This window comes from Lutjanus erythropterus, chromosome 2, assembly GCF_056507025.1.
Source record: "Lutjanus erythropterus isolate fLutEry1 chromosome 2, fLutEry1.hap2, whole genome shotgun sequence".
Lineage (NCBI taxonomy): Eukaryota > Metazoa > Chordata > Actinopteri > Lutjaniformes > Lutjanidae > Lutjanus > Lutjanus erythropterus.
In genome coordinates this window covers 32,553,824-32,578,042 of record NC_139318.1, presented here as the reverse complement: position 1 = coordinate 32,578,042, position 24,219 = coordinate 32,553,824, and the positions used below count along the sequence as shown (strand labels likewise).

At 39.9% G+C, this 24,219-nt stretch overlaps 2 protein-coding genes across 2 annotated transcripts; one reads left to right on the top strand and one right to left on the bottom strand.

Moving 5' to 3' along the window:
• The first annotated feature begins 996 nt into the window (after positions 1 to 996).
• Positions 997 to 6,609, top strand: aurka (aurora kinase A). The gene is made up of 9 exons (XM_084737500.1): positions 997 to 1,328; positions 1,757 to 1,822; positions 3,106 to 3,463; positions 3,548 to 3,590; positions 3,695 to 3,886; positions 4,744 to 4,882; positions 5,138 to 5,286; positions 5,642 to 5,816; positions 6,076 to 6,609. The coding sequence occupies exons 2-9, from the start codon at positions 1,760 to 1,762 to the stop codon at positions 6,256 to 6,258; spliced, it is 1,302 nt and encodes a 433-aa protein (XP_084593626.1). The 5' UTR covers positions 997 to 1,328; positions 1,757 to 1,759; the 3' UTR covers positions 6,259 to 6,609.
• A 2,884-nt stretch (positions 6,610 to 9,493) lies between these two features.
• Positions 9,494 to 14,266, bottom strand: slc32a1 (solute carrier family 32 member 1). The gene is made up of 2 exons (XM_084737488.1): positions 13,285 to 14,266; positions 9,494 to 12,105 (listed from the first exon to the last, which is right to left on the bottom strand). Exons 1-2 carry the CDS (start codon positions 13,675 to 13,677, stop codon positions 10,918 to 10,920), a joined length of 1,581 nt encoding a protein of 526 aa, XP_084593614.1. The 5' UTR covers positions 13,678 to 14,266; the 3' UTR covers positions 9,494 to 10,917.
• Between the last annotated feature and the right edge of the window lie 9,953 nt (positions 14,267 to 24,219).

The window sequence follows — 24,219 nt, the reverse complement described above, 5'->3', positions numbered from 1 at the left end:
ATTGACTACAGCAGATGATGCAGGGCTGCCAACTTTTCAACTTAGTTTGGAGTCAGGTTCAGTTTCTGTGACGTCTGGGAAACCCCCAGGAATTTTGTTTAAAAGTGTTCAGCAGCCAAATTTACAATTTTTAAGTGTTTATAAATTGAAGACCAAGTCAATGGTGAAGGAGTATGGTTGATCAGCACCTGCCAAACTCAAGACGTCATAGCCTAAATTGGAAGACTAAACCTACTTCAGTACAGAGAATAAGAAAAAAAATGTTTTGTTTGTGTTTCTCCCTTTTCAAGAATTTTTAAACATCTCTTGGCATGGAGAAGGCAGACTTACAGATCAGGACAAATTTAAAATTTCGTCTCTGTTTGCTGCAACAGGCCTTGTTGATGAGAGAGTAAAGGTATATTAGACTTGTTTATAATAAAGAAACAAGTCTGCTGTTCAGCATTATTCAGGTTTAAATATAATACAGAAACACCAACTTTGCCCCCACTTTAATAGTATTTACTTTTGGTGATTTAAACCCAGATATATTAATGGTGCATTTCCATGTTTGTGTTTCTTTACATCCTTAAGATTACTTTAATCTGCTCAGTGACAAACCCACTGTGAAGATACTGCTGGGCTGGAACAGTGCTCAAAAATAGGTGTAGTTATATTATTGTGGAAGGACCTGTAGACAAAATTTAAAAGGGAGTTTGATCTAACAATAATAATAAAAATAAAAAAAATCTTCCTGTCTCCTATAGATATGTGTTTTTTACTTCAGTGATTGGTTTATTTGTTTATTTATGTGTTTTCTATTGCTGATAAATGCGGATGTGTAGATGGTTGTGTATTTGATCTGATTTCACCTGAGAGCTCAGATGCTGATGCTGCCCTCTGCTGCTGTGGAGGATTCCCTCTGACGTATTTCGTGTCAGCCAATGAAGAGCGAGCGTGGGCATTCTCTCAGCCAATCGGAACCTGCGGTGTATTTAAAGGTTGTGAACAGAGGGACGTTTGAAATTAAACAAGCAGTGTTGAGGGGAAGAGTTAGCTAGCTATATCTGAGGTTGAATTTCCACGGCTTTTATCCTCATTTATCTTTTCACGACACCGAAGCGGCTTTTGAAGTGAGGCTTACTGCGAGTGCGTTGTCAGAAAATCCGTCTCGCTGTAACTTTACAGCGAATATTTATTTCGAAAATATCAGCTGTCGTCAACTGGCCAACGTATGTTAGCTTTTAGCTAGCGAGGGTAAGCTATCTGCGTGAGAGCTCCTCTGGGTTTGAAATCTTGATAAGATATCGGTCAGGCTGCTCTCAGTCAACGTGCAATAACATATTTAGGTAAGTCCTCTAATACCTATTAATATTGTTGTGTTGAATCTGCTGGTTTGCTGTGGTTAACGTTACCAGAAAGCTAACGTTAGCCGTGAAGTTAACGTTCACGTCTATAAACGCTAGGTTACCACGCGACGGAGATTGCCAACGTTTAATCTTCTTTCAAGACCCTGTTAAGTTTAGTTTTAAGTTTTCTTATCCAGTTAGTTTGTAAATACCTGTTAGAAAAGTACAAGAGACCACTAATGATACTTCTGTGGTTATAACGCATCGGATCACTTAACATTATAACAGTGTAGCCAAAATTAAATAATCTAGGGTGGCTCAGGAAGTTCTGTCTTTGAATTGATGATTAACACATTTTTAGGTCCAGTAATATTTGGTATGTCGTTTAAAAATTAAACAATCTCCTCTTTTCTCCCTTCCTCCCTCAGACTATGGATTCTGCTGCCAAGCTTAAGCTGACAAAGGACGTGAAACTTCAACGGCCTGAAGTGAAGGTGATGCACAATATTAGTCCTGACCGTAATACAGATAAACATAAAATCATTGCTGTCACTATGTGTTCACTTTTTCTGACCTCATTTAGAGCTGTACCAATCAATCAATTATTAAATTAATCCCTAACTAAGCGATTAATCAGTTTAGATGATTTTTAATTAGAAGAAACCCCAAACTATAGCTCCTTAAATGTGAATGTTTTCTGGTTTGTTTGTTTGTTTGTTTTAACTTATTAACTCTTCAGCTTGAATTCACTTGTAGTGCAGAATCTCTCACACATGTTAAAGCTTAGAATAGTAACATCATTTCATTCATTTAGCTTTTTTATCCAAAATGTCTCACCATAAGTCCATTTACCCATGTAGATAAAACCCAAAAATTACAAGAATCATGCAAGTAAATAATCGTTAAATCAAAACTGTTTCGAGTGCAACATTTAGACACTTCTTTCTAAATATCACTACTGACCTTAACATTACTGACAGTGCATTAAAGGGACAGATTACCTCAAAAGCAAAAATACCAGTTTTTCCCCTAGCCTGTAGTGCTGTTTATCCATCTAGATTTTTTTTGGTATGAATTGTAGAGGTCTGGAGATATCGAATGTATTGTGACTAAATGGCAGTCTGTGGTGCTCAAAGCACCAAAAAGTGTATGTGAAAAAATAAAAATCGGCATCACCTTCCAGATATCCAAGATAATCCACACAACTTGTTGTGAGTAGTTTCATGTAGAAACTACTTTCTCTCTGCAGTAGAATTTACCAGAACTACTTTCATATCTATCAGACCTACCTTCTTCCTTCAAGAAAGAAAGTAATTCTTACATGAACTGCTCACAACAAGGTCTGTGGATTATCTTGAGAAACCAGATTTTTTAATTTTGCAAATGTATGTTTTGGTGCATTGGGCACCACAAACTGAGCCAAACTGAGCCACAATCTCCAAAACTCTGAGCTGAAGGAGGTGTGTGCGTACCGTTTAAAAGATTGTTGCCAATATCCTTAAAGTTATACCGATACAGTAGAGTACTGCATTTGATACCTTTTTTATACTTCATTAGATACCAATAGATGATTGTAAGTATTCCTGAAATAATCCCTCAAAACGTTATTTTTATCAGATGCTACACGCGTGTAGTATAGCCATACTTTCAAATGTTTTGTTGGCATCTCTGCTCCCTGAACTGCCAACTCCATCAAATATACCACTCAAGGTAAAAACCCTTTAAAAGCCAGTGTACTCAGTGGTTGTTTTGAATTTATTTATTTTTTGTATTGCAGGCAAATGGAGATGGACCAAAGCGGATTCCTGTGTCACAACACTCACAGATGGCTGTAGTTACACCTACTCAGCATCAGCGTGTCCTAGGTGTGTCAAACGGACCCCAGCGCATTCAGCGGCCTGTGAGCCATCAGAAACCGGTGTCTCATGTCTCTGTTGCTGTCAAGTCCACACACCATACTGATCAGAATGTGAACCCTGCTACTCAGAAATCAAATCCTATGACTCAGAAAGGGAATCCTGCACCACAGCCCAAACGTGCTTCCCAGCAAACCCAGCCAAAGACAAATGTGCCCAAGGTGAACCCAGAGCCTGCCAAACTGCCAACAGAACCTACACAGCCAGAGAAGCCACAGAGTAAGCAAAGTGCAAAACTGGACAAATCAATCAATAATGTTTGTGTTTTGAATACTAAATCGAGCTTCCGTATCTTTTTGCTAGACAAACCTGCCAAGAATGATTCTGCAAACTCCTCTGCATCAGAGTATGTCTGTTACATGTGATTCACTATACTTTTTTTCATATCGTCTTTGGAAAGATTACAAAGTGTAACAATTTGTCTGTAACTGCACATTTCTGCCCACACAGTAAGCGGTGGAGCCTGGAAAACTTTGACATTGGCCGTCCCTTGGGGAAGGGTAAATTTGGTAATGTCTACCTGGCCAGAGAGCGACAGAGTAAGTTCATCTTGGCCCTGAAGGTGCTCTTCAAGAAGCAGCTGGAGAAGGCCGGCGTGGAGCACCAGCTGAGGAGAGAAGTTGAGATCCAGTCTCACCTCAGGTAATGCACAGTTTAAATTGTGCCATATTTAATGCCAAATCTGAATCTTGATTGTAGTTGCGTCAACCAGATGCAGTTTTAAACAGTGATCGTCCTAATTATTACATTTCAAAGTATTCAAAGACTTGAGTTGCTGCTGACCCTCTACTGATTTCTGAATGACTGGCAAGACAAGCCTGCCTAATTTTGTTCACAGTAAACGGTCAATATTGTTGCGATTATTGCATAGTTTGAATGGAACAGAAAGACAAACTCAAATGACCAGTGGGTTTTAAGCAGAATAGGAAAACAGAACAGTCTGGAATTCAGTTTTGCATAATGCCAACCACTATTAAATATTGCGCATTTCTTCTCATGTCTTCTCTCTCTCGCTCTTGCTTTAAAATCTTAGTCTTTGTTTCAAAGTTTTGTCCAGGATGAGTGCATTTTGCATAGACATTAACATTCTCTGTGTGAATTTAGACTGGACTTCCTCATCTTCTTTCTTCTTGATACCTTGATACACAAGGTTGCAAGAGTTGTTGTTCCTTCATGCTACACACACAAACTACACGCGGAAGTTTTAGCAGCATTTTTGACTTTACAGCACACCACTTAGTTAAGCATTTATGTGACATTTGGGCTCATGGATTGTATTGAGTTTTACTTTCTCTGTTCTCCCAATATATGATTCAGTCATTTTTGGCCATCCGGATTATCCAGAATATTGGATCGTCATATTCCTACTTCAAGCTGCTGCTGAGGAGTTGATTAAGGCTGATGTTTATTTAGTTCTGTCAGTTTTTGCGTTCTTAAGATATCGGTTGGGTGTTTCAACAAGATTTCTCAGAATACTTATCTGCACCGACGTCCTGCAGGCACCCCAATATCCTGCGTCTCTACGGTTACTTCCATGACCCATCTCGTGTGTATCTCATCCTTGAGTTTGCACCCAGAGGTGAACTGTACGGTGAGCTGCAGCGTTGTGGAAGTTTTTCTGAGGACAGAAGTGCCACAGTAAGTCTGCCAATTTATGACTTTTTAATTTATTTATTTTTTATTATTTTTTAGCAGTTGACCATACCAACTTAAACCCATGTAGAATTGTATGCAGTCAAACTAATTCTTAAAGTCCATTTAAGATGTTTACTAATTCTACAAACATGTTGATGTTCAGTGTCATTCCATGAGTTTATGTAAGTTTTCCAAATTTATGGTCTCAAAGAAGATGTGATGCATGTTGTATTCACTGTGCTTTCTGTGCTGCACCAGTACATCATGGAGCTGGCAGATGCCCTCAACTATTGCCACTCCAAGAAGGTGATCCACAGGGACATCAAACCAGAGAACCTTTTACTGGGGGCCAATGGAGAACTGAAGATTGCAGATTTTGGCTGGTCTGTTCACACACCCTCCTCCAGGTATGCACATATGCTTTTGTACAAATGTCATCTGTTTTGAACCTTTTAATGGACCATAATATCTGTAGAGCCTTCAGTGAAACTATGGTATAGAGTGCTGCAGGAATAATTCCTTAAAGCTGAAGCTGGAAGCTTGGAAGCTTTTAAGTGTCTTCAAAAAGTGGGGGTTGCTAACATGTGCTGAATAGGAGGAATAATGTTTTTTTGGCTTGCATTTGCAATATACTTTTCTTCAATGTCTGTGCCTAGATCAGGAAGTGTTCTTAGTTTCTTTTTTTCCTTTCTTGAAGATTTTTTGTAGACATCAACACTGAGCTTACAAACTAACTTAAGCTGTGCCTCTTTCCTTCTTCAGGAGATCCACACTGTGTGGAACGCTGGACTACTTGCCTCCGGAGATGATTGAGGGAAAAACTCATGACGAAAAGGTGGACCTGTGGAGTCTGGGTGTCCTTTGCTACGAGTTCCTGGTTGGAAAGCCGCCCTTTGAAGCAAAAACTCATGAGGAGACCTACCGCAGGATATCAAGGGTAAGCAAAAGACAGCTAGACCTCTGAACTATCTAAATAAATGACAAAACCTGTGAATAAAATAAATTTGTGACTTATTAGTAGGTGAACAAAAGTGTTAGCTCCAGCTGGAGTGCCTGATGCAGAAAATTACTTAGACAGTTTCACAACTGTCAGCTGTTTCACCCCCACTTGAGTTTGCCGACCTGCACTGTGGTTTGGCTTATAATGGCCATTTAAAGTTGAGTCTTTTCACTGGTTTTCTGTCTTTGTCATCTAGGTGGAGTATACTTACCCTCCACAGACCAATATCAGTGCTGGAGCCAAAGACTTGGTTGCCAGGCTGCTGAAGCACAATCCTATGCACAGACTTCCCATTCAGGGAGTCCTGACCCACCCCTGGGTGGATGAGACTTCCACCAAGAAACCCACAACTATAAACAACGAACAGCCGAGACAATGAGCCTTTTGGTTCCACTCCACCCAACACCTGAGGGCTATACATGTGAGGGTGGAGTAGTGCAGAACACTGGCTATACAAATGTGTGAAAAATGAACAACATTGTGCAGCTGATTTTTCAGAATCTGCTTGTACTATGTTGACTATAAATCACTTCATGTGGATGTTTTTGTCTCCAGGCATCTTGAGCTGCTTGGTTATCTTTTTCTATCTTTTATCTCCTTACCATGTTTCTTTGTCTTACAATGGCATTCTCTTGCCTGTAAATATTTCACTGTATTTGTGTAATTATGAAAATTTTATCAAGCTTTTCCAAAATGCCATTACTTGAAATAAAAAGTAAATTATCTTTCATGGAATATGTCACTTTAGAATTAAGCTGTTTTTTACATTTGTCACTGAAAACAATTTTTTGTTGTGTACATTTCAAGTACTTGGTGAGCAGGACTGCACTGAATGTTCATATGAGTGAGAGGCCCTAGGAATATACCCAAGTACTATTATATTCTTTGGTGGGAAGGAGCCAGCAGAGGGCGCCAGCATACCACTAGAATTGAAATGGGAGCATGTTACAGATTTTATGTAGTATTAATTCCACTTACTGTTAATAAACCTGTTCAGTGCAGTGAATTTTGAAAATTGATGTTACAATAAAAGTGCTAATGTATGCAAGTTAAGTGTTTTGGTAGTTTGACGTTGTAGCTAAAAGGTTTGTATTGTGTTTTTGGCAAGTCAAAGGACTTGTATTCTTAAAATTGCCTGAAATTGATTGAAGTTGAAGCCATTGTCCTTCAAGGCAACAGAAGTACAACATCAGTGTTTAACAACTTGGGACTGAGACTTAAAGCAGTTCAACTCAAAATGTCAGTGTTAGATCATCAAAGACTGACATTTTGAGGTTGGTGGTTGTTGGCATTGCAAATGCCATGAAGAGCACTAGGAGTCAGTTGAACCTGGTTATTTCTTCACATTATGTCCCATATACTACTGTCAGGATATAGTGACATTTTCACAAAATATATAAAACTTTTTTTTTCTGTTTTTATAAAGAAGTTATCAAGTGTACCTTGTAAATGAGTGGAAATGGAAGAGTTATTAGTGACTTTGCTGGGTAACAGGATTCTCTCAGCGAGGTTATCCAGATAATTGGGTAATATTGCTTTAAAAACGGTTCTAAAACATTAAAGTGGACTAGAACATTCTTCATGGTAGCCATATTGATGTGAAATGGCAGGGCAAACACAGGTGTTAGCAATGATACTTATTAAGGTACTGCTCCAGTTAACCGAGCCTTTCAGTGAGCCAACTCACAATAGCAGCACCCTGACAGTTTGACCTGAAAGCATTGGAACCATAGTTAGTATCACTGGTTACACCTGTGCTTAGGCCCTCTATTTCATATCAAAATGGGGTTAGGGTCGGCATTTTAAATGAGTGGAAATTGATGTTTACTGAGTTATGAGTAACTTCGCTGGGTAACACAAGATTCACTGTGATATTAACCAGATAATGCCCGTATAGAGTACAGTAGTAAGTTAACACTTTTGTTGTTAAATTAGTGAAACATATCACAATTTTCTGCCAGCAGCTCAATATCAAAATCTGACAAAATATTGCATAACACTTAAACCGTTGCCTTGGAGGCCAGTATGAGGTGTAAAGCTATCTAACAAACAAAACCATTAAAAATGAATAACACTTTTCACTGCAGTCATGCTGGTATGAAATACACAGGCCTTAGTTAATGATGTTAACTACGACACTGCCCCATTTAGTGGGGCCTTTCCAGTGTGCCAATATGCACAATGACAGCAAACTGATTTTGTTTGACCTTAATGAAATTAATCCTTGATCATTAACACCTGTGTTTACCTACTATTTCATGTCAAAATGGCTGCTGGGGAAAAAAAAAAGGTTTATTGGAAAATTAAAAGGACTTGTATCCAGAACATTGCTTCATGTAAGCGTTAAATGAAATCCTTTTATGTTGTAAATTAAAACCAGAATGCTTTTAGATGAGTGGAGAAGGATTTCGCTGACTTATTTCTGTAAGTTTTCTGGGTAGAGAAGCATTTTACGATTTTCTGTCAGACAGGTAGAATTTTTATAACATAAAAATATTAGGCTATGCAATACTGAAAGTCATTGCCTCAGAGGCCTGTAAAAGTTATTAAATAATTTAACAAAATACATTCTAATATCATTAAATGTAAATAAAATTGTCAAAACCACTGGATTATATTCCTGCATCATGTTGGAGAGATGCTGGTGAAAGGCCTGATGCTGTCGTGTCTCTGCTTTTAAACAATTACTCTTCTGTCCGTTAGGTGGCTCCCCAGACCCGATCATGTTTATTGTGTGCGCTATGATTACAGGAGGACATTCGTCTTATTACCTGTGTGTTTATGATAGAATTCTCCCATTCATTTGGTTCATGATTTTACTGGTGTGTAAAGCTGTTTCCTTCATGATATTTGTTCTTATTTGGCTGCATTTATAGACTGTTGTCTTTGATCGATAATTCTGGCCGGTGGTGTCATGCGTGTCCTCAGGAAAATCTCAGTATTATTTAAGATAAGCTTAATGTTGGATGCTGAAGCTGAAGTCATCTGATCGAAGATGGTGATCTACGTACAGCGAGATTTAGACAGTATCGCCTGTTAAAGGGCCATGTGCTTCTTCTCAGTTTCTCTATTAATCCAATTATCATCAGATCAGAAACATCAAAGCATGTTTTCCTTCTCCCTGCAGTTTCGTTGCATGTGAACTAGCCCTTTAAGCTGCTAATAATTTAGCTGAACTCTATATGAGGTAAATCCGTGCATTCATATGCACCAGGTAGCTTGATGGACTCAACAGCTGGAGATTAGCCCACTCAGAGAATAAACGGTTCGTCCAGATGTTGTCAGGAAATCAACACAGTGGATGAACAGGTCGAGCATAAGGCCTGATGCCTGCAGCAGAAAATCTGTCCAAATGCTCCTCATTTGAGCATGCAAGAGTGCAGGGCCCGATGAAAAACATGCGTGCTTTGAATTTCTCTAGGAAAAAAAACCCAGAAAATCTCGGGAATGTATAATTGTAGAAAAATAATAGGATTTTGAGTTGACAGAGAAGGCCTCTATCGACTCCCACCTCTGTCACACAACAACACCGACACACATATGATTATTTTTCTCTAAGATGTTAGGCCTTTGCAGCCTCAGTCTCGTTTAAAAAATAAATATGAATGCGACTATTTTCTCCACCATTTTCTGTCTTTTATTATAGAGAAAAAAAAATACATGTTCTGACCGTTTTTCGTTTTACATAAAACCACACACATTTTTACAATATAATTTCACTTAGTTCTTTATTCTTTAATATTAATTTCACGATATATGATAACGACTTTGAGATATACATTCCATCTTTTTGAAACCACAATAACACACTACACATACGGTTTTATAACATTTCCACAGGACCCATTGGATTGCACAGAATGAAAAATGTCTGTATGCACATTTTCCTCTTAAAATGATCTCTTTATTTTTTCTTTTAGATTTTCAGACACCGAATTTTTCGAGACGGGATATTAATTTCAAGAACAGGCCATGTATTTTTCAAATGTAATGAAAAGCATTATGGTAAATTGAGTGTGCAGGATTTCAATTAGGGGTCCCCATCTAGATGAAATTTGGGCCAGGCTGTGGGGTTTTTTTTGGACGTGAATTTTGTTATTGCCGATTGAAAAGCTCAATAAAATAAATGACAAATATTGGAAAAGAATATCAAAGCATTAACTCTTTCACGCAGAAGAATCGAAATTTGCAGGATGTTTTAAATTTCCACTTCCCAGTTTCGTTATGTTTTGTGTGTCTGAAATATCATACATTCAATGCATAGTTTGTATAGTTGCAGTGTACTTTGATATTTTTGCATTTCCAGTATTTTAGACTGCTCAGGGGAAGTTCCAATTTCCGAAAAAATATTTCTATATGCATTCACGTGTTTCTACTGCTGGTTATTGCCATTGTGTTACTTTTCCGTCTTGTGTGTCCACAGGCTTTTAACACCACATTCACTGCCCATAATCATATTGCAAATTACCTATAGAAGAAAGTGGCATCTCTTAATTTTTTTCTTCTTTTAAATAAACTTATCTTCTTTAAATCACTTTATACCGTCGCGTATCTTGTCCGTCACAAACTGGAGCGTTACATGAAGTGAAGTCTCATGTGGGGAAGCACCACAAGAGCGACGAAAAATAAAGACGAACTGCCCTTTTTGCAATTTTTGTGTTAAGGTCAATATTGTAAACGTTCACTCCACTGGAAAATATGTATATGTACGTTTGTTCGCATATTTATACAACATGTATTGTCCATATAGTGTGTTTTGTGGATGCATTGGATTCCTTCACTCACTGCCGCCGGCTCTATTTCTGTGTGTGTGTGTGTGTGTGTGTGTGTGTGTGTGTGTGTGTTTGCGCGCATTTTTTCTGAATCGATGCAAGACTGTATTATGAGCGCGAACACGTCCGCGTTTGTTCTGTGGGCGCGCTTTTTAACGCATGAGTTAAGCAGAGGGGCTGGCTGCGCTTGCCGGGAAGTCGTGTGTTTTTATCTTTTTCACTAAAATGGGGGGATTTGCAGTTAACATCTAGTTCCAGCAATGCATCTACTCCTCTATGTTATATTTGAAAGCCTCTATGAGCCCCTCCATCGAGTGGATAAACCCAGATATGCTGCATATACCTCCTATTACAAAGATAGCGACGTCAAAGAAAACCTGGTGCCACAGCAACTTTCTCCATAAAAGCTTGAGGTGGAAGAGACTGGGAAGCAGAAAGCACAGACCCGCACCCGTCAGGCTGCCAGTGAGACCCATGAGGAGGGCGAAATGTGGCACATAGATCGCCATGAGCAAAGTGAACACGACAAGGGTACATCGCAGAGTAAGTCCCCAGGATTTTAGGCGTCCATCGCCACCGTAGCAATCTGGGAAGTAGGCACGTCCCCCGTCCTGGAAAAAGGTTTTCTCTAAAACCTCGACGGCGGCGAAAAACGGCAGCGGGTACGACAGCAAAGCTTTGGCCACGAGGAAGATGTTGACGACGGCTCGGATGGTCGGGGGCAGGTTGTCTGTGATGACCTCCTTGGTTTCGTCGGCCCAGGTCAGGTAGGCCACCAGAGCGAACAGGCCCTTGAGGATGCAGGCAGCGATGTGAGTCCAGTTCATCATGCAGTGGAACTCGCTCGGTTTCTGCATGTTCCCCTCCAGGGACGGCAGGAAGATCTGCGAGGTGTAGCTGAACACGATAATCCCAATGGAGATGGGGAACTTCTTGACATCGATGTAGAACTTGACCTTGTCCCAGGCCCAGTCCCTCGCCCTGGAGAGGCAGTAGGCGATCACCAGGATGTTAATGACAAAGTGAGCCAGTGTGCACAGCAAGCTGAACTTGGAGACGGCTTTCAGGTTCTTGAGGAAGGCGCAGGGCAGGAGGGCGGCGGTGGCGATGATGGCCCACGACTTCTGGGAGATTGGCATGTTGGGGAAGCTGTTGTACATGAGATTACCACTGACCACCACGTAGAGGATGCAGGTCATCACCAGCTCTATGATTTGGGCTACATTCACGATATGGCCTCCTAAAGACGGGAATCTGGGCGCGCAGCAGGCGTTGGCAATGTCCACATAGGAGTCCCTCACACGGACGAGCTGCCCGTCTTCGTCCTCCTCGTACAGGCAGGCAATGAGGATTTTGCCCGTGTAACAGCACACCACGGCGGCGAAAATAATGAGAAAGAGTCCGAGGTATCCTCCGTGCAAGATGGCGTAGGGCAACCCAAGAACGAACATCCCCTAGAAACATGAAAAGAGGGCAAAAACACATTGTGAATTGGTTAAATTAATAAAGTACTAATCATTAAAGTTTCCTGGAGATATAACTTTGTTAAAATTAACCAAATCATATTTATTGTGGGTTTTTTTTGACCCTTTCACCCCTCTCACTTGATGTCACTCCCTGTTTTTCATGTTGTGGGTTTTCCACTTTGCTTTGAGCGCAACCGCCCGCTTCTTACGTCACCACGAGCTGGAGGAGACACAATCTGACGTCACGGTGACTGCCGTGACCACAGCTGTGATAAGGCATGAAAAGGATTGCGTCTAGGGATTTTTGTCGCATAGCCGACACACACAGACTCCACCACTCTCGAGTACATACTCGCACTTTAAGTGATGCACTCTTGTTATATACAATAATTACTGTATTTTGGACAAAATACCTGCGCATGCATATATATATGTGGCTCTTTGGATGTTTAATGTATAACAAAAATATATAATTTCTGCTTCTAATTTCTATCTGTAAATGCAATTAGCAAGAACATGTTGGACTATATTTGATTTATTACATTTTTTAATGTTGTGTAAAAATACAGGCCCAGACTTCTTAGCCCATTTCAGTAGCCTAAATAACATTCATATAACAACTGTAATTTATCAAAATGTCTTTAAATAGCTCCAAAATAATCCTAAAAAATTGGTCTTCAAATTATGCTGATTTTCTGTTTAGACTAGTTTATTCGTTGCCATGCAAGGGAGCTGTTATCAGAGACGTGCATCGGTGGCACTGGACATCACTATACAGACAAAGAATGTGTGTGAGGGGAGGAGGAAGAGGAGGAAGAAGAAGAAGAGGAGGGAGCACGGGGCATCAACTACCTCCGTTTTCAGCGCATTGTAGCGCCTTAAAATCTGCATTGCTCCGATAAAAGTATATAAGAATAAAAAAAAAAAAAAGAAGAAATCTCAAGCCTGCTTGTATGTATAGTGAATACTTCTACAGTACTATTTTTTAAAAACAGTAACTTAATGAAGTTCCTTCAGAGGGACAGAAGTAAGTGATTTTTGTTTTGAGTATGAGTATTTTAATATGTGGTTTCGAATGTGCATTTATCTCGATTTTCACAGCTGCCCAGCCAATTAGAAACGAGCACCGGAGCCGCCCGTTTATAATCCGTGAAGTGCGCCTTTTACCTGGATCGCGTTCGTGACGTTCCAGCCCGCCTCCCAAGCGGTGATTTTTGGTCTCACTTCAGTTAACTCGTTCGTCAGACCTCCGTCCTTTGAGGCTGAGAGCGGCGGACCGGTGCCGTCCCTCTGGTAGTGGCTGTCCCCCTCCAGCACACCTCCGTCCCCGCTGCCCTCTCCTCCCAGCTCGTCGGATGTCAAAATGTCCATCTGCATGCCTTGCCGGTGGTCGTAGTCCAGGTCATCGCAGGCGGCGAAGCCCAGAGCCTCCTCGTCGGTGGCGGCCTGGAAGCCCATCTTGGCGAACATCCCGCTCACCTTCGCCTGGGATTTGTTGGACACAGCCGTGGCTGCATTTGACAGTTTATTAGAAAGCTTGCTTCTGATTAACGTCGCCATTTTTCGTTCCTCTCCTGGATCTCAGCTGTCTGCAGCTCAATTAGTGTTTTTCTCCTCCAGTCAGTGAAATTGTGAGGCTACTTTGGATGGCAGCTCTTGATTCTCTGCATCAGATAAAGCCACGAGGGAAAAGCGCAAGTTTGGTTTGAAGACACCGTCGGTTTTGAGTTGCTATCTCCACTTCTTGTTCAGCCTGCTGCTCTTGATTATCCCCAGGTTCATGTCACCTTCAGACGTCGCTGCTCCGTTTCTGCATCTTGGCACTGCGCTCTGATGCTCGACGAGTAGCGCACCTATTCAGTCTCCGAGGCAGTTTGGCGGTGTGCGCAAAAGCTTTACGCACGACAAAAGGGCGAGCCACAGGTTTGTGCAGGGCCAATAATATCGCTTTCTTACGGGTTACAAGGTGGCGGGCAGCGTTTCCAGGAGTCGGTTGTCGGGTTTCAGGTGCCTTTACTGATGCCAATGCGGTACCGTGGAGCCCGGGGGGGAGGCAGGGAGGAGACACGTGTCCTCATCAGCCTGCCAATGCAAAGCACGTCTCCAGCCCTCCCAGTGCCCCACCAGGAGAAAACGGGAGAGATTTGCTGCATTTCTAGGGGAGGTGCTTGTAGTACCCCCACCATCCCTTCCCCAACCCATAATCTATAATACCTCATCCAAACATCCAATGACATTCCGGGGGCCTCAAATCTTGCATAACTTTACGCGTATAAAAGGAGGCTGGAATTTGTCGAAAACCCAAACTCTTTGGACCAGATTATATAACATACAAAACTAGGATTTTTTAATTAAAAAGAAAATCTAATTTATTTTATTTTTAACGGGAGGAGGACGCGGAGCATCAAAATAGTAACCCAAGTTGTTTCTGGGATTACACGGAGAGCCACGTTGCGTTTGTTGATGAGGAAAAAAATATTTTCTTGCGTTTTGTCTTTGCTAAATGATGGTAAGATATAGAACCTGAGATCGCAAATATTCTAATATAGGCCTTTGTATTATTTTTTCATAAACTGAAACGTAAAACTTCTTCTTCTCCGTTTATTCCACCGGCTCTGTTTTCAGTGTTCATTCAAGACGTCCATTCATTCATTCATTCACTCACTCACTCATTCAGTGACTCTGATTGTGTCTGTGAAGATGATGTGACAGTCTGAGCCATGGCCGTGTGTCCGTTGAGAAAAACGAACATGCTACGAGATTTGTTGAATAAAACTCTAGACAAGCCAGGCTGGAAAGAAACGTGGACAGAGACTCATTTTAACTCAAGTGATGTTTTTATTTTTGTTCTTTGTAAATCGAGAGAACGTACTTATTTATTTTATTATTATTATTTTCTGGTCAAACAAATGATACCCTAAATTGTAAGAAGACAAAATTAGAATTTCATGTGTCATATTGAAAATAAAATTACTTTTCAAGATCGAACATGGCTGAAGAATAAATTCGTAATTTCATACTTTTTAAAATATCACTGTCACACTTATTTTTACACATTTGGAAACGCCACAAGAGGCTTTTAATTGCAGCGATTTTGTTTTCTACGAATGTAGCCTAGTAACCGCGGCCTAAACTGCTGCAAACAGTTTGTTGACATTGCCTTGTCACTTGTACTTTGTGTCCGCCATGTTCACTGTTTCCTCAGGCTGCAGAATCAGAGTTCATCATCATGTTACAAAGCCGCGGCCCTGTTTTGGTACACTGTACAGTAACATGTTCTCCTACTGTTTACAATCAGACTATTTGTTTTGCATTTGAGAAAAAAAAGCTTTAGTGAATAGGCTGTAACCTGATCAGACCGGTGATGCTGCGTAATAACAGATGAGTAAACTGACATCTCCAACTGGTGACCATAATGTGACCAGGAGCAACCACTTAAATCAGTGTGAGAGGCCTGATGTGCGTTTGTGTCAGAGATTTAAAGGATAAAACACCACAGATAACCACAAATACCTGCCTGTTTTACACCTATGGTTCGTAAAAGTATGATAACTCACCTTCAATTAGCAGTGCAAAGTTTGGGCTGTGGGAAATTGTAATGAATATTTTTCTCCTTTTTTTTCTTGACATTTTATAAACTAAATGGTTAATCGTTAGGCAATCGGAAGGAAATTAGTCACCAACTATTTTGATAGCCTAACTGATAAATCTCATCAGTCATTTTTTAAGCAAAAAGGTGTTTTGCTGCTTTTCATCAAATTTTATTTTGTTTTCTTTCTTTCTTTTTTTTTTGGACATTTAAACCATTTATCAATTAATCTTGAAAATAAGCGGTACATTAATCCATAATGAACATAATCATTTGTTGCAGCCCAACCTTCAATGCAGACAGAGAAAAAGGCAATATAAGAATATTTTTCTTTATTATTCGTTTACAGGATTTAATGATCCTCATCATCAAAGCTGCATCACGATCAGGGTGGGAAACTACCTTTTAAAAATGTCAACCTCTACCAGCCGCAGACATAATAGCTAGCCACTCAATAGTAACTTATTAATTTGTGTCTGAAATCTACCAGCCTTATTTTCTCATCATTTGGTTGGTGGCTGGTGTTAATTCCCCCCTCTGATCACGATGCAGTGATTTCACTGTCAAGTTGAGATGGGGAGCAGCCTACAGGCCGAGCTGCATCAGGCCTGCGGTGTGTAATCTCAAGCCCGATTGAAGCGACAGGGCTTGAATCATGAAATACGAAAACAAATAAATGGCTCACTCTGCCGCGTGCGTCCTGTGGATGTGTGGTTTCCTTTAAACGCTTCAGTTGTGGGAACGAAAATGGCTGCTTTCTTTGCCCGTGCAGCCCCGAATGAAAGAGTTAATGACAGAGGCTGTTATCAGCGGGCTGCAGCCCTCCTCTGATCTGTCTGATGGAGTGTGCTGCAAGATGAAAAGAGCAGCCGTGACACCAGCAGCCAGCAGGTTACAGCCACTGCACACCTTCTCACGACCCGCTGTACACACAACAACAACAATAATACTAATAATAGAACACAGTCGGTGAACGTGTGGGCATTTAAACCGAGTTCACAGTAAGATTTAAGCTCATTATGATCAAATGATTAATCGCACGTGCACGCGCACAGTGGGCTCGTGCACGATGTCTCTGTTACACCGCGTAAAATGTGAATTTCTGCCCATGTTATTGTGGAAAAAGTGTCTGATACTGATGGATTTAACAGGTTTGGATGTTTCAGACTGGGCCAGGTAAAATATTGATATTATATCAGCATCATGATCTGAGACTAGATATCCTTAGATTTTGTGTAAAGTGGGGCTGTGATTTTCTAATACAGGGCTGTGCGTTTTTGTCTGTATGTATGTGTATTTGTTTGGTTTTCATACTATTACTAAAGACAGCTATATGTGTACAAGACAATAAAGTTAATTGCATCATATTGTATTGTATATTTGATATTGTTATATCGTGATTTGGCATAAGTGTTGTCTTTTCCTGGTTTTAAAGGCTGTATCACACTAAAGTGTACTGTTTTAAAGTGAACTTACTTGACTATAGCCACATTACTGATGATTATTTATCAAAAACCTACATCTTTTCATATTTTCTGAAAGCACCAATTATCATCCCTTCAACATTATCGCAATATCCTTATCAAGTTATTTGGTCAAAACTGTGATATTCGATTTTGTCCATATCACTCAGTCAATTCAATTCTCTCAGTCAAAGGACTTACACTTTCAAATTCCTCCCAGGCCTTGTAAATACTTTTGGGCACTATGGCTTATAAATAATATCTATATCGCAATATACAACGCGTATGTCGTGTGTGTGTATATAGGCAGTATGGTAGTAGTATAGGCAATATGGACTAAAATCAAATATCACATTTTTTTTTAATCAAATACCTCAATATTGATATTTATTTATCGATACTGGGACAATATTAAGGGATGACTATTGGTGCCTTCACAAAATATGAACTGAGTGAGACTTGTGATAAATAATCATCAGTAATGCTGATAAAATGACTAACTGGATAAAGACAAATCATAGGATAGCAGTCTGATAAGTTAATAAAATTAGATCATTTTACTGTAAAACCAGGAAAAGATAACACTTATGCCATATCACAATAACGATACCCAAAATCTAAGATAATATCTGCCCTCATATAATAATGTATCGATATGATATTGATATATTGCCCAGCCTTATTTTGCACGTTTACTCGCAGTTCTTCATCCCAGCATCCATGCACGGTGTCTCTGATGGGACCTGTATGGTTATCGTTCATCTGCAAAGAGAAGGAAAGTGATTTTCTCAGTTTATCACCCATCCTCAGAGTCATCAGAGGGTCAGGGGTGCCATGTCCCAGGAGGATCCTCGTCTCTGTCCATACAGATAATATGACCAATCAAAGCTCTTTAACTGCGGCGTCCGAGTGTTTGACCCGCATGTTCGATGTCCACCGGTGAAGCTTTGTTTTTTCAATTACTCATTTTTTTCTTGTGATAGAAAATAATAGTTTTTAAAAAATGGCCATTGTGATTTCACCGTATTTCACTCAAATTCATCTCCTCCTGTGTACCCACCCCCCACGCACATTTCCCTCCTCCTCCTCCTCTCTCGCTCCTCAGTATTTCACCCCCGGCTCTCCTCCTTTTTCACATTACACACATGGGTGAGCTGGCACAAGGTTCTCCGCCTTCATGTAACCCCACCCCTCCCTCCCTCCCTGCTTCCAACAACCCAACCCCCCATTTTTCCTGGAATCACAAAAATAAAACCCCAATTTTCGCGATTATGGGAGAAATTTTTCTCTCGAAAAGAGCATCCTGATAAAGAATTACAAAAACTGAGAATACAGCCTGCCTTTTGGTGATTATCATAAAGTAAACCACATCCTGAAAAGAATAAACATAAAACAATTTCCACACCTGATTATGCTATAGACTGTTTGGTGTATTTAAGAGGCTGCAAAGTGCATGATATTCATACAGAGCTGCAACAATTAGACTATTCAATTAGTCGATCAAAACAAAACTCTGATAATCGATTAATGTTTCAGTCATTTTTCAAGCCAAAATATCAAACATTTGCAGGTTTCAGCTTCTTAAATGATTTGCTGTTTTTCTTTGTCATTTATGACAGTAAATGAAGAGTTTTGGGGTTTTGGACTTTGGCATTTTATGGCCCAAACGATTAATCGAATTGAAAATAATCTGTAGTTGCAGCCCTATATTCATATTACATTGTACCAAGCTGGGGAAACTGGTTTCCATGGCGTCGTCGGCTGCAATTATGTAGGTCCACAATGACTTTCACTGTAGACTATCATTACCTCGCCCATTAAATGTTTTCAGCAGGACGAGGCGTGTGTGTGAGGGGGGGAGTGTGTTACATGAATCGTTTGACGCACGACCCAGATTGAGTCAAGATAAGAGTATCTGAAGGAGAGAAGAGGTGTAAAAATAAACTCACAAGTGCAGAGATTTTGCGAAATGATTTTTGTTGAAGAATAGATCCATCCTGCGCTACATTACCTGTCATTTAACCTATGACTGCCCGGCTGCTGCGTCTCTCTGGCAGCCCAGCGAGGCAGAAAAATACCCCCCCAACACTCCTCAATTAATAAGGGACAGTGAAAAGGCTCTCTGGGCTCTCCGGGGACTGTAGAGGAGGGAAATTAGCCCACATCAGGCTAATCAGAGGACCTCAGAGTCCATTAACATTTGCATCACAATCACAGGTAGCAGGCTGTCTGTGTTATCCACTAGATTATGTGTCGTCTGCGCAGCGAACTGTTGTTTTTTCCAAATCGTTTTGAGAGCAAAGGCAGAGAGAAAAATATTTCAGAACCTCTTCGTGATGGTTTCCAGACATCAGCACCACGGACAGCGTCTGTTTCTATGCAGCTTCATTAAAGGGAAAATCCACCTTATAACCACAATTTATATTATTTGGTGGTTCATTCTTGGCCTCTGAAACAACAGTTCTGAAAAAAAAATCTCAACACAAAGTCTGTTTATTTTGTGGCTCTGAGGCTCTCAGTCACATCTCATGGCCTTCTTTGGTAGATAGAGTTTCTCTGTTTTATGGCAGAAACCTTTGGAACAATAAGATCAGTACCTACAGACAAAAAAAACAAATGTCTCCCATATGATAAAGAAAGTACAGAAGAGATGATGATGTTGACTGACATGGGCGTATAAATGTTGACATAATAAACTGAACTGAACTTAAGTAGGGCTTCCAGTTGTGAATCTGAAAATGATATCCCACCAACTTTGTCATGCTTTCATTGTTTTCATGTAGTGCGATACATTATTTATTGTCTTTAACGAAAAGATTTGTGTCCAGATGGTGCTACACTGCCTCAATTTGTTTATCTGCTGTTCATCTTAGGGAGATACTGCTTCAGAATCACATATTAAAACAGAATAAAAGAAACCCTGAAATCTGCCAACACAAAGGCCAGATTTGAAGGAAGAAAACATAAATAAAATGTATATATTTAACCTTTTTAATCAGATCAACACACAGAGATAAAACGCACAATAAAACAGCCAGTAACACACAGGCAACAATCAACAACAACTGCAAGCCCTGGGGCTGTTACAATACAAACTGTATTTGACACAATCACACACACACGTCTCTAAAACTAATTAAAAGTTTCAATTTATCCAGTGAGATGAGACTTTTCACCACCAACAAACTAATATGACAGCCTCGATGGATGGTTTCCAGAATGAGCCATCACAACGAGAATCTGCAGCTTTCCGTTTTCATTATTTAGGGGAGACCAGGGTTGATTGGCACACAGGTATTTTCTGGTCCTTTGATGATCACAAAAATGTAACCAGAAAATGTTTGCTTTCTTGGCCTGCACTCATCTACTATGTCAAACATCTGAAAGTCAGGGACTGTGACTAAACATTACATGAATAAAACTTTAATATTACCTCGCTATTGACATGATTTCTGCCTGAATCATGTCAGATAGATTTTCACAAGCTTTCATCAGTTGTTTAAAATTGTGGACAACTCCCATGATCCCATGCCACTTCAAATGACATCTTCGTTCCCCCTATAATGGCAGAATATACATGATGTGCATTTAATGCAGCTAATCGCCCAACATGTTGAAATAATATAAAACAATACGTAGCTAACTTACGCAGTTTTGGATTGGTGAGCTAGCTCAAATGATTGCACGGGGACAATATTGTGTAAATTTGTTTTGTTTTGTAGGCCAGTTTATGTTGGATTCATGCTAATGGGTATTTTCAGACGTATTTACACTTTTTGAGGAAAAAAAAACCTGCAGCACTGTATCTCTGAGGGCTCCCTGTTGGAATTAAAATATTCAAACTTAGTTGAGGCCCTTTCATTTGCTGCTGGTTAGGATATTCTAACATGAATAATGCCAGAAAAATATTGCCAGGAATGAAAAGAGTGCAAACCAACCCCAGTCTCCCCTACTTAGTCTGTCTGCATGTGGAAGTTGCAACATGGCTAAGACCACGAGACACAGGTAACGATTAGAGTCTAAATCATAACAAAAAAAACCCAGCTTGCTCTTCATGCAAACATCATCATATTCATCTCTCTGTTCACTGTGGAGCTGCGCCCATCAGGCAATCACAGCCACCGCCCACTTCTTCTTTTTCCACACAGAGAAAATCCAGGTGGCCCGCAGTGGTAAACCACTAAGAGCCTTTTCACTACTCCTAATGCGCCTGTTTAATGGCTTATTATGGGCTCCCGAGAGACACAGTCGGAGAGGGGCTTGTATTAGTCCTGCACGATGGCGTCTGTCTGCAGAACAACAGAGACAAATAACACGAGAAATTCTTCTACTCTGTCTATCTATCTATCTATCTATCTATCTATCTATCTATCTATCTATCTATCTATCTATCTATCTATCTAATCAAGGAAATTAGACTAATAGCAATACAAATACAGTCTAAATTGTATGCATAGGTGTATTTATTCCTCTGTAGCTCGGTGTGAGTGTGTGTGTTTGATATGAAACGCTCCCCAGACGCCGTTTTGCTGTTAACCCACAGTGACTCCTCTCTCTCCATCAACCTTTCATGGCGGTGCTCGGGTTCACTCTCCTGCTGCGACACATTAACATTGTAATTGCCTTTTTTTGAGCACAATAAACGGAGCCGGTCCGCGGGGACCTGCACGGCCCGGGGCTGGCACAAAGCTATGCCATCGATTTTTCACACACTGCCAGCAAAGTACATAAATAAATAAATAAATAAAAGAACCTCAGTGATCAACAAACATGGACCTGGACATGCATGTTTGTCGCATTTTTTCCCCCTTCCCTGTTAAAATTCTGCAGATGATGTAAAATATCTGGTGCACGTCTGACACTTGCTTCAGGGCGAATGAAATAAATTGTGGAATAACAGCTAATTATTGTTTTAAATGGCCTTCTAATGACTTACAACGCCTTTATTTCTCATGTATGAAGTGCAAGTGAGTAGTAGGGGAGACCAGGGCAATCGTTAACATTTATTTTCCCTCATGACTCACAGACTACTTAAAATACACTTGTCACCTTTTGATATGAGAACCATACATGGGCACTAATTAATAAAACAATCAATATATTTTCAATAATCAAGACAAGACTATTATGTTTAATGTAATGCAAGAAGTCAGCGTACTGTATAACACTGAAAAAACAAGTCATTAACTCATTGTATCTCAAATAAAAGCATTCTAACTATTCTAATGAACTAGACTTAATTGAGTTAGAAGTCATTTTTAAATTTCAATTTAGAGAAATATGTTCATTTTCTAACCGAAAAGTGTGTAAATACAGACAAACAAGGTGTTTACATTGGGCCATTTGGCTCAGGGCTAATTGTGTTACAACTGTCTCCCCATCTTGCAGCCATGATAAACTCTCATACGCTGGCTACCAACACCTACAGTGTATTAGCATAGCTTGTTTATGTTAGGTTTTAACCAATAACCTAGAGAAAAAAAATATGTAAGTTTAAATTCACAGTCATCTCAATTTAAGGTAGCAGAAGAAAAATACTGTACATCCAAAAAGCCACTTTCATATCTCAAGTTTTTTGTTAAAAACTTCACCTGAGGTGAAATGATCTTGCTCCTGTTTAACAGAGAGAGAGAGATCCTTATTGAGCATGTGCAGAGAAAGTGTCATCACTCTACCTCGTTTCTAATTGGGGGAATTAAGTTTGTTACATTTGCCCTCTGTTACAGTTGCCCCTGGTCTCCCTCTTAGGCAGAGGAACACGTCTGCTGTATTGATCAGAACTTAAAGTGATGGGAAATTATCAATATCTCTCACACCTAATCTACTGCACTCCTACAGTAAGAACTCCTTCCATTGGCAGTATTGATGTATGTGTGTCTGTGTGTGTGCATAAGCGCACATGCATGTTTAATAGGGTGTATGTGTGTGTTTGTGGCTATCTCACCCAAACCATGTACAAAATGTGTAACTGTTAAGTGTGTGTCTATAGTGTGTGTGTGTGTGTGTGGTCTTGTCACCCCGAGCAGAGTCAATAAGTGAGCAGACCTCAGCGGCTGGTTAACTGATGTGTAATAGTTTTGTTCTCATTAAAGTTTTATGTCATGAGAGCAGCGACATCTTGTCAGCTCTCGCAGGGATTCCCCCCCACATTTGAATCACTCTGACACTCTGACTGAGAGAGCTGTGACGTTCGCAGTGTTTCATCCTGCAGCACTTGACTCAGTCACAAGTCACAGCCCGGAGTCTGACATCAGGACATCCTGCCTGATAAAAGCTTAGTTTGTACTGGAGTAGCACTGTCATGTAGCAGCCTATCATGTTTTCAGTCCATTTATTTTTAAATTTATTCATTCATTCAATAGATTCACCTTCATGTATGAATTAAGGACTGGCACATTTACTCAGCTACACATTCAAGGTACTTGTGCTTTACTTGAGTATTTTCATTGTATGCAACTTTATATACCTTTAGTATATATTTTGACTATGAATTTTTCAGTTGAGTGATTGTGTTATTTAAATGCATTGTCACAAAGAAGAAAACAGCATGATAGTTAAGTGTGTTATGTGTTACACACCCAAAAGTCCCCAACCCACATGTGCTTCTAAAACACTATTACATTACATACAGGCATGAGAGGAAAAGCAAGCAAAACGTTTTTTTTAAATAAATATATATCAAACCACAGCATATCATGCATAAACCTAAAATCAACAAACAAAAAACTATACATTCATTGATGGTGAGTCCTTAAATGAATATTTTGACATTTTGTGAAATATGTTCATTTGCTTTCTTGCTTAGAGTTACATGTGAAGATTGAAGCCACTCTTATGTCTGGGTGGTAAATATGACACAACAGCCAGCAGCTAGCTAACTTAGCATTTAAAGACAAGAAAGCTAAGCCAAGCTAACCACTTATGGGCAGTAAAAATGGCAGATGAAATGGAATTTTGAAAGAATGATTTTTTTTAAAAACAGTTTATGTGTTCTTTTTTTTTTTTTTTTTTTAAAGATAATCACTAATGTGTGAACTGCACAACACCTAA

What these genes read in the sequence shown, in the direction of transcription:
- aurka (XM_084737500.1), top strand. Translation starts at nt 1,760, where the DNA reads ATGGATTCTGCTGCCAAGCTTAAGCTGACAAAGGACGTGAAACTTCAA. An exon ending in GAGATCCAGTCTCACCTCAG is followed by an intron (nt 3,887 to 4,743) that starts GTAATGCACAGT and finishes GACGTCCTGCAG; the next exon opens with GCACCCCAATATCCTGCGTC. An exon ending in GTTCACACACCCTCCTCCAG is followed by an intron (nt 5,287 to 5,641) that starts GTATGCACATAT and finishes TTCCTTCTTCAG; the next exon opens with GAGATCCACACTGTGTGGAA.
- slc32a1 (XM_084737488.1), bottom strand. Translation starts at nt 13,677, where the DNA reads ATGGCGACGTTAATCAGAAGCAAGCTTTCTAATAAACTGTCAAATGCA. An exon ending in ACGTCACGAACGCGATCCAG is followed by an intron (nt 12,106 to 13,284) that starts GTAAAAGGCGCA and finishes TCATGTTTCTAG; the next exon opens with GGGATGTTCGTTCTTGGGTT.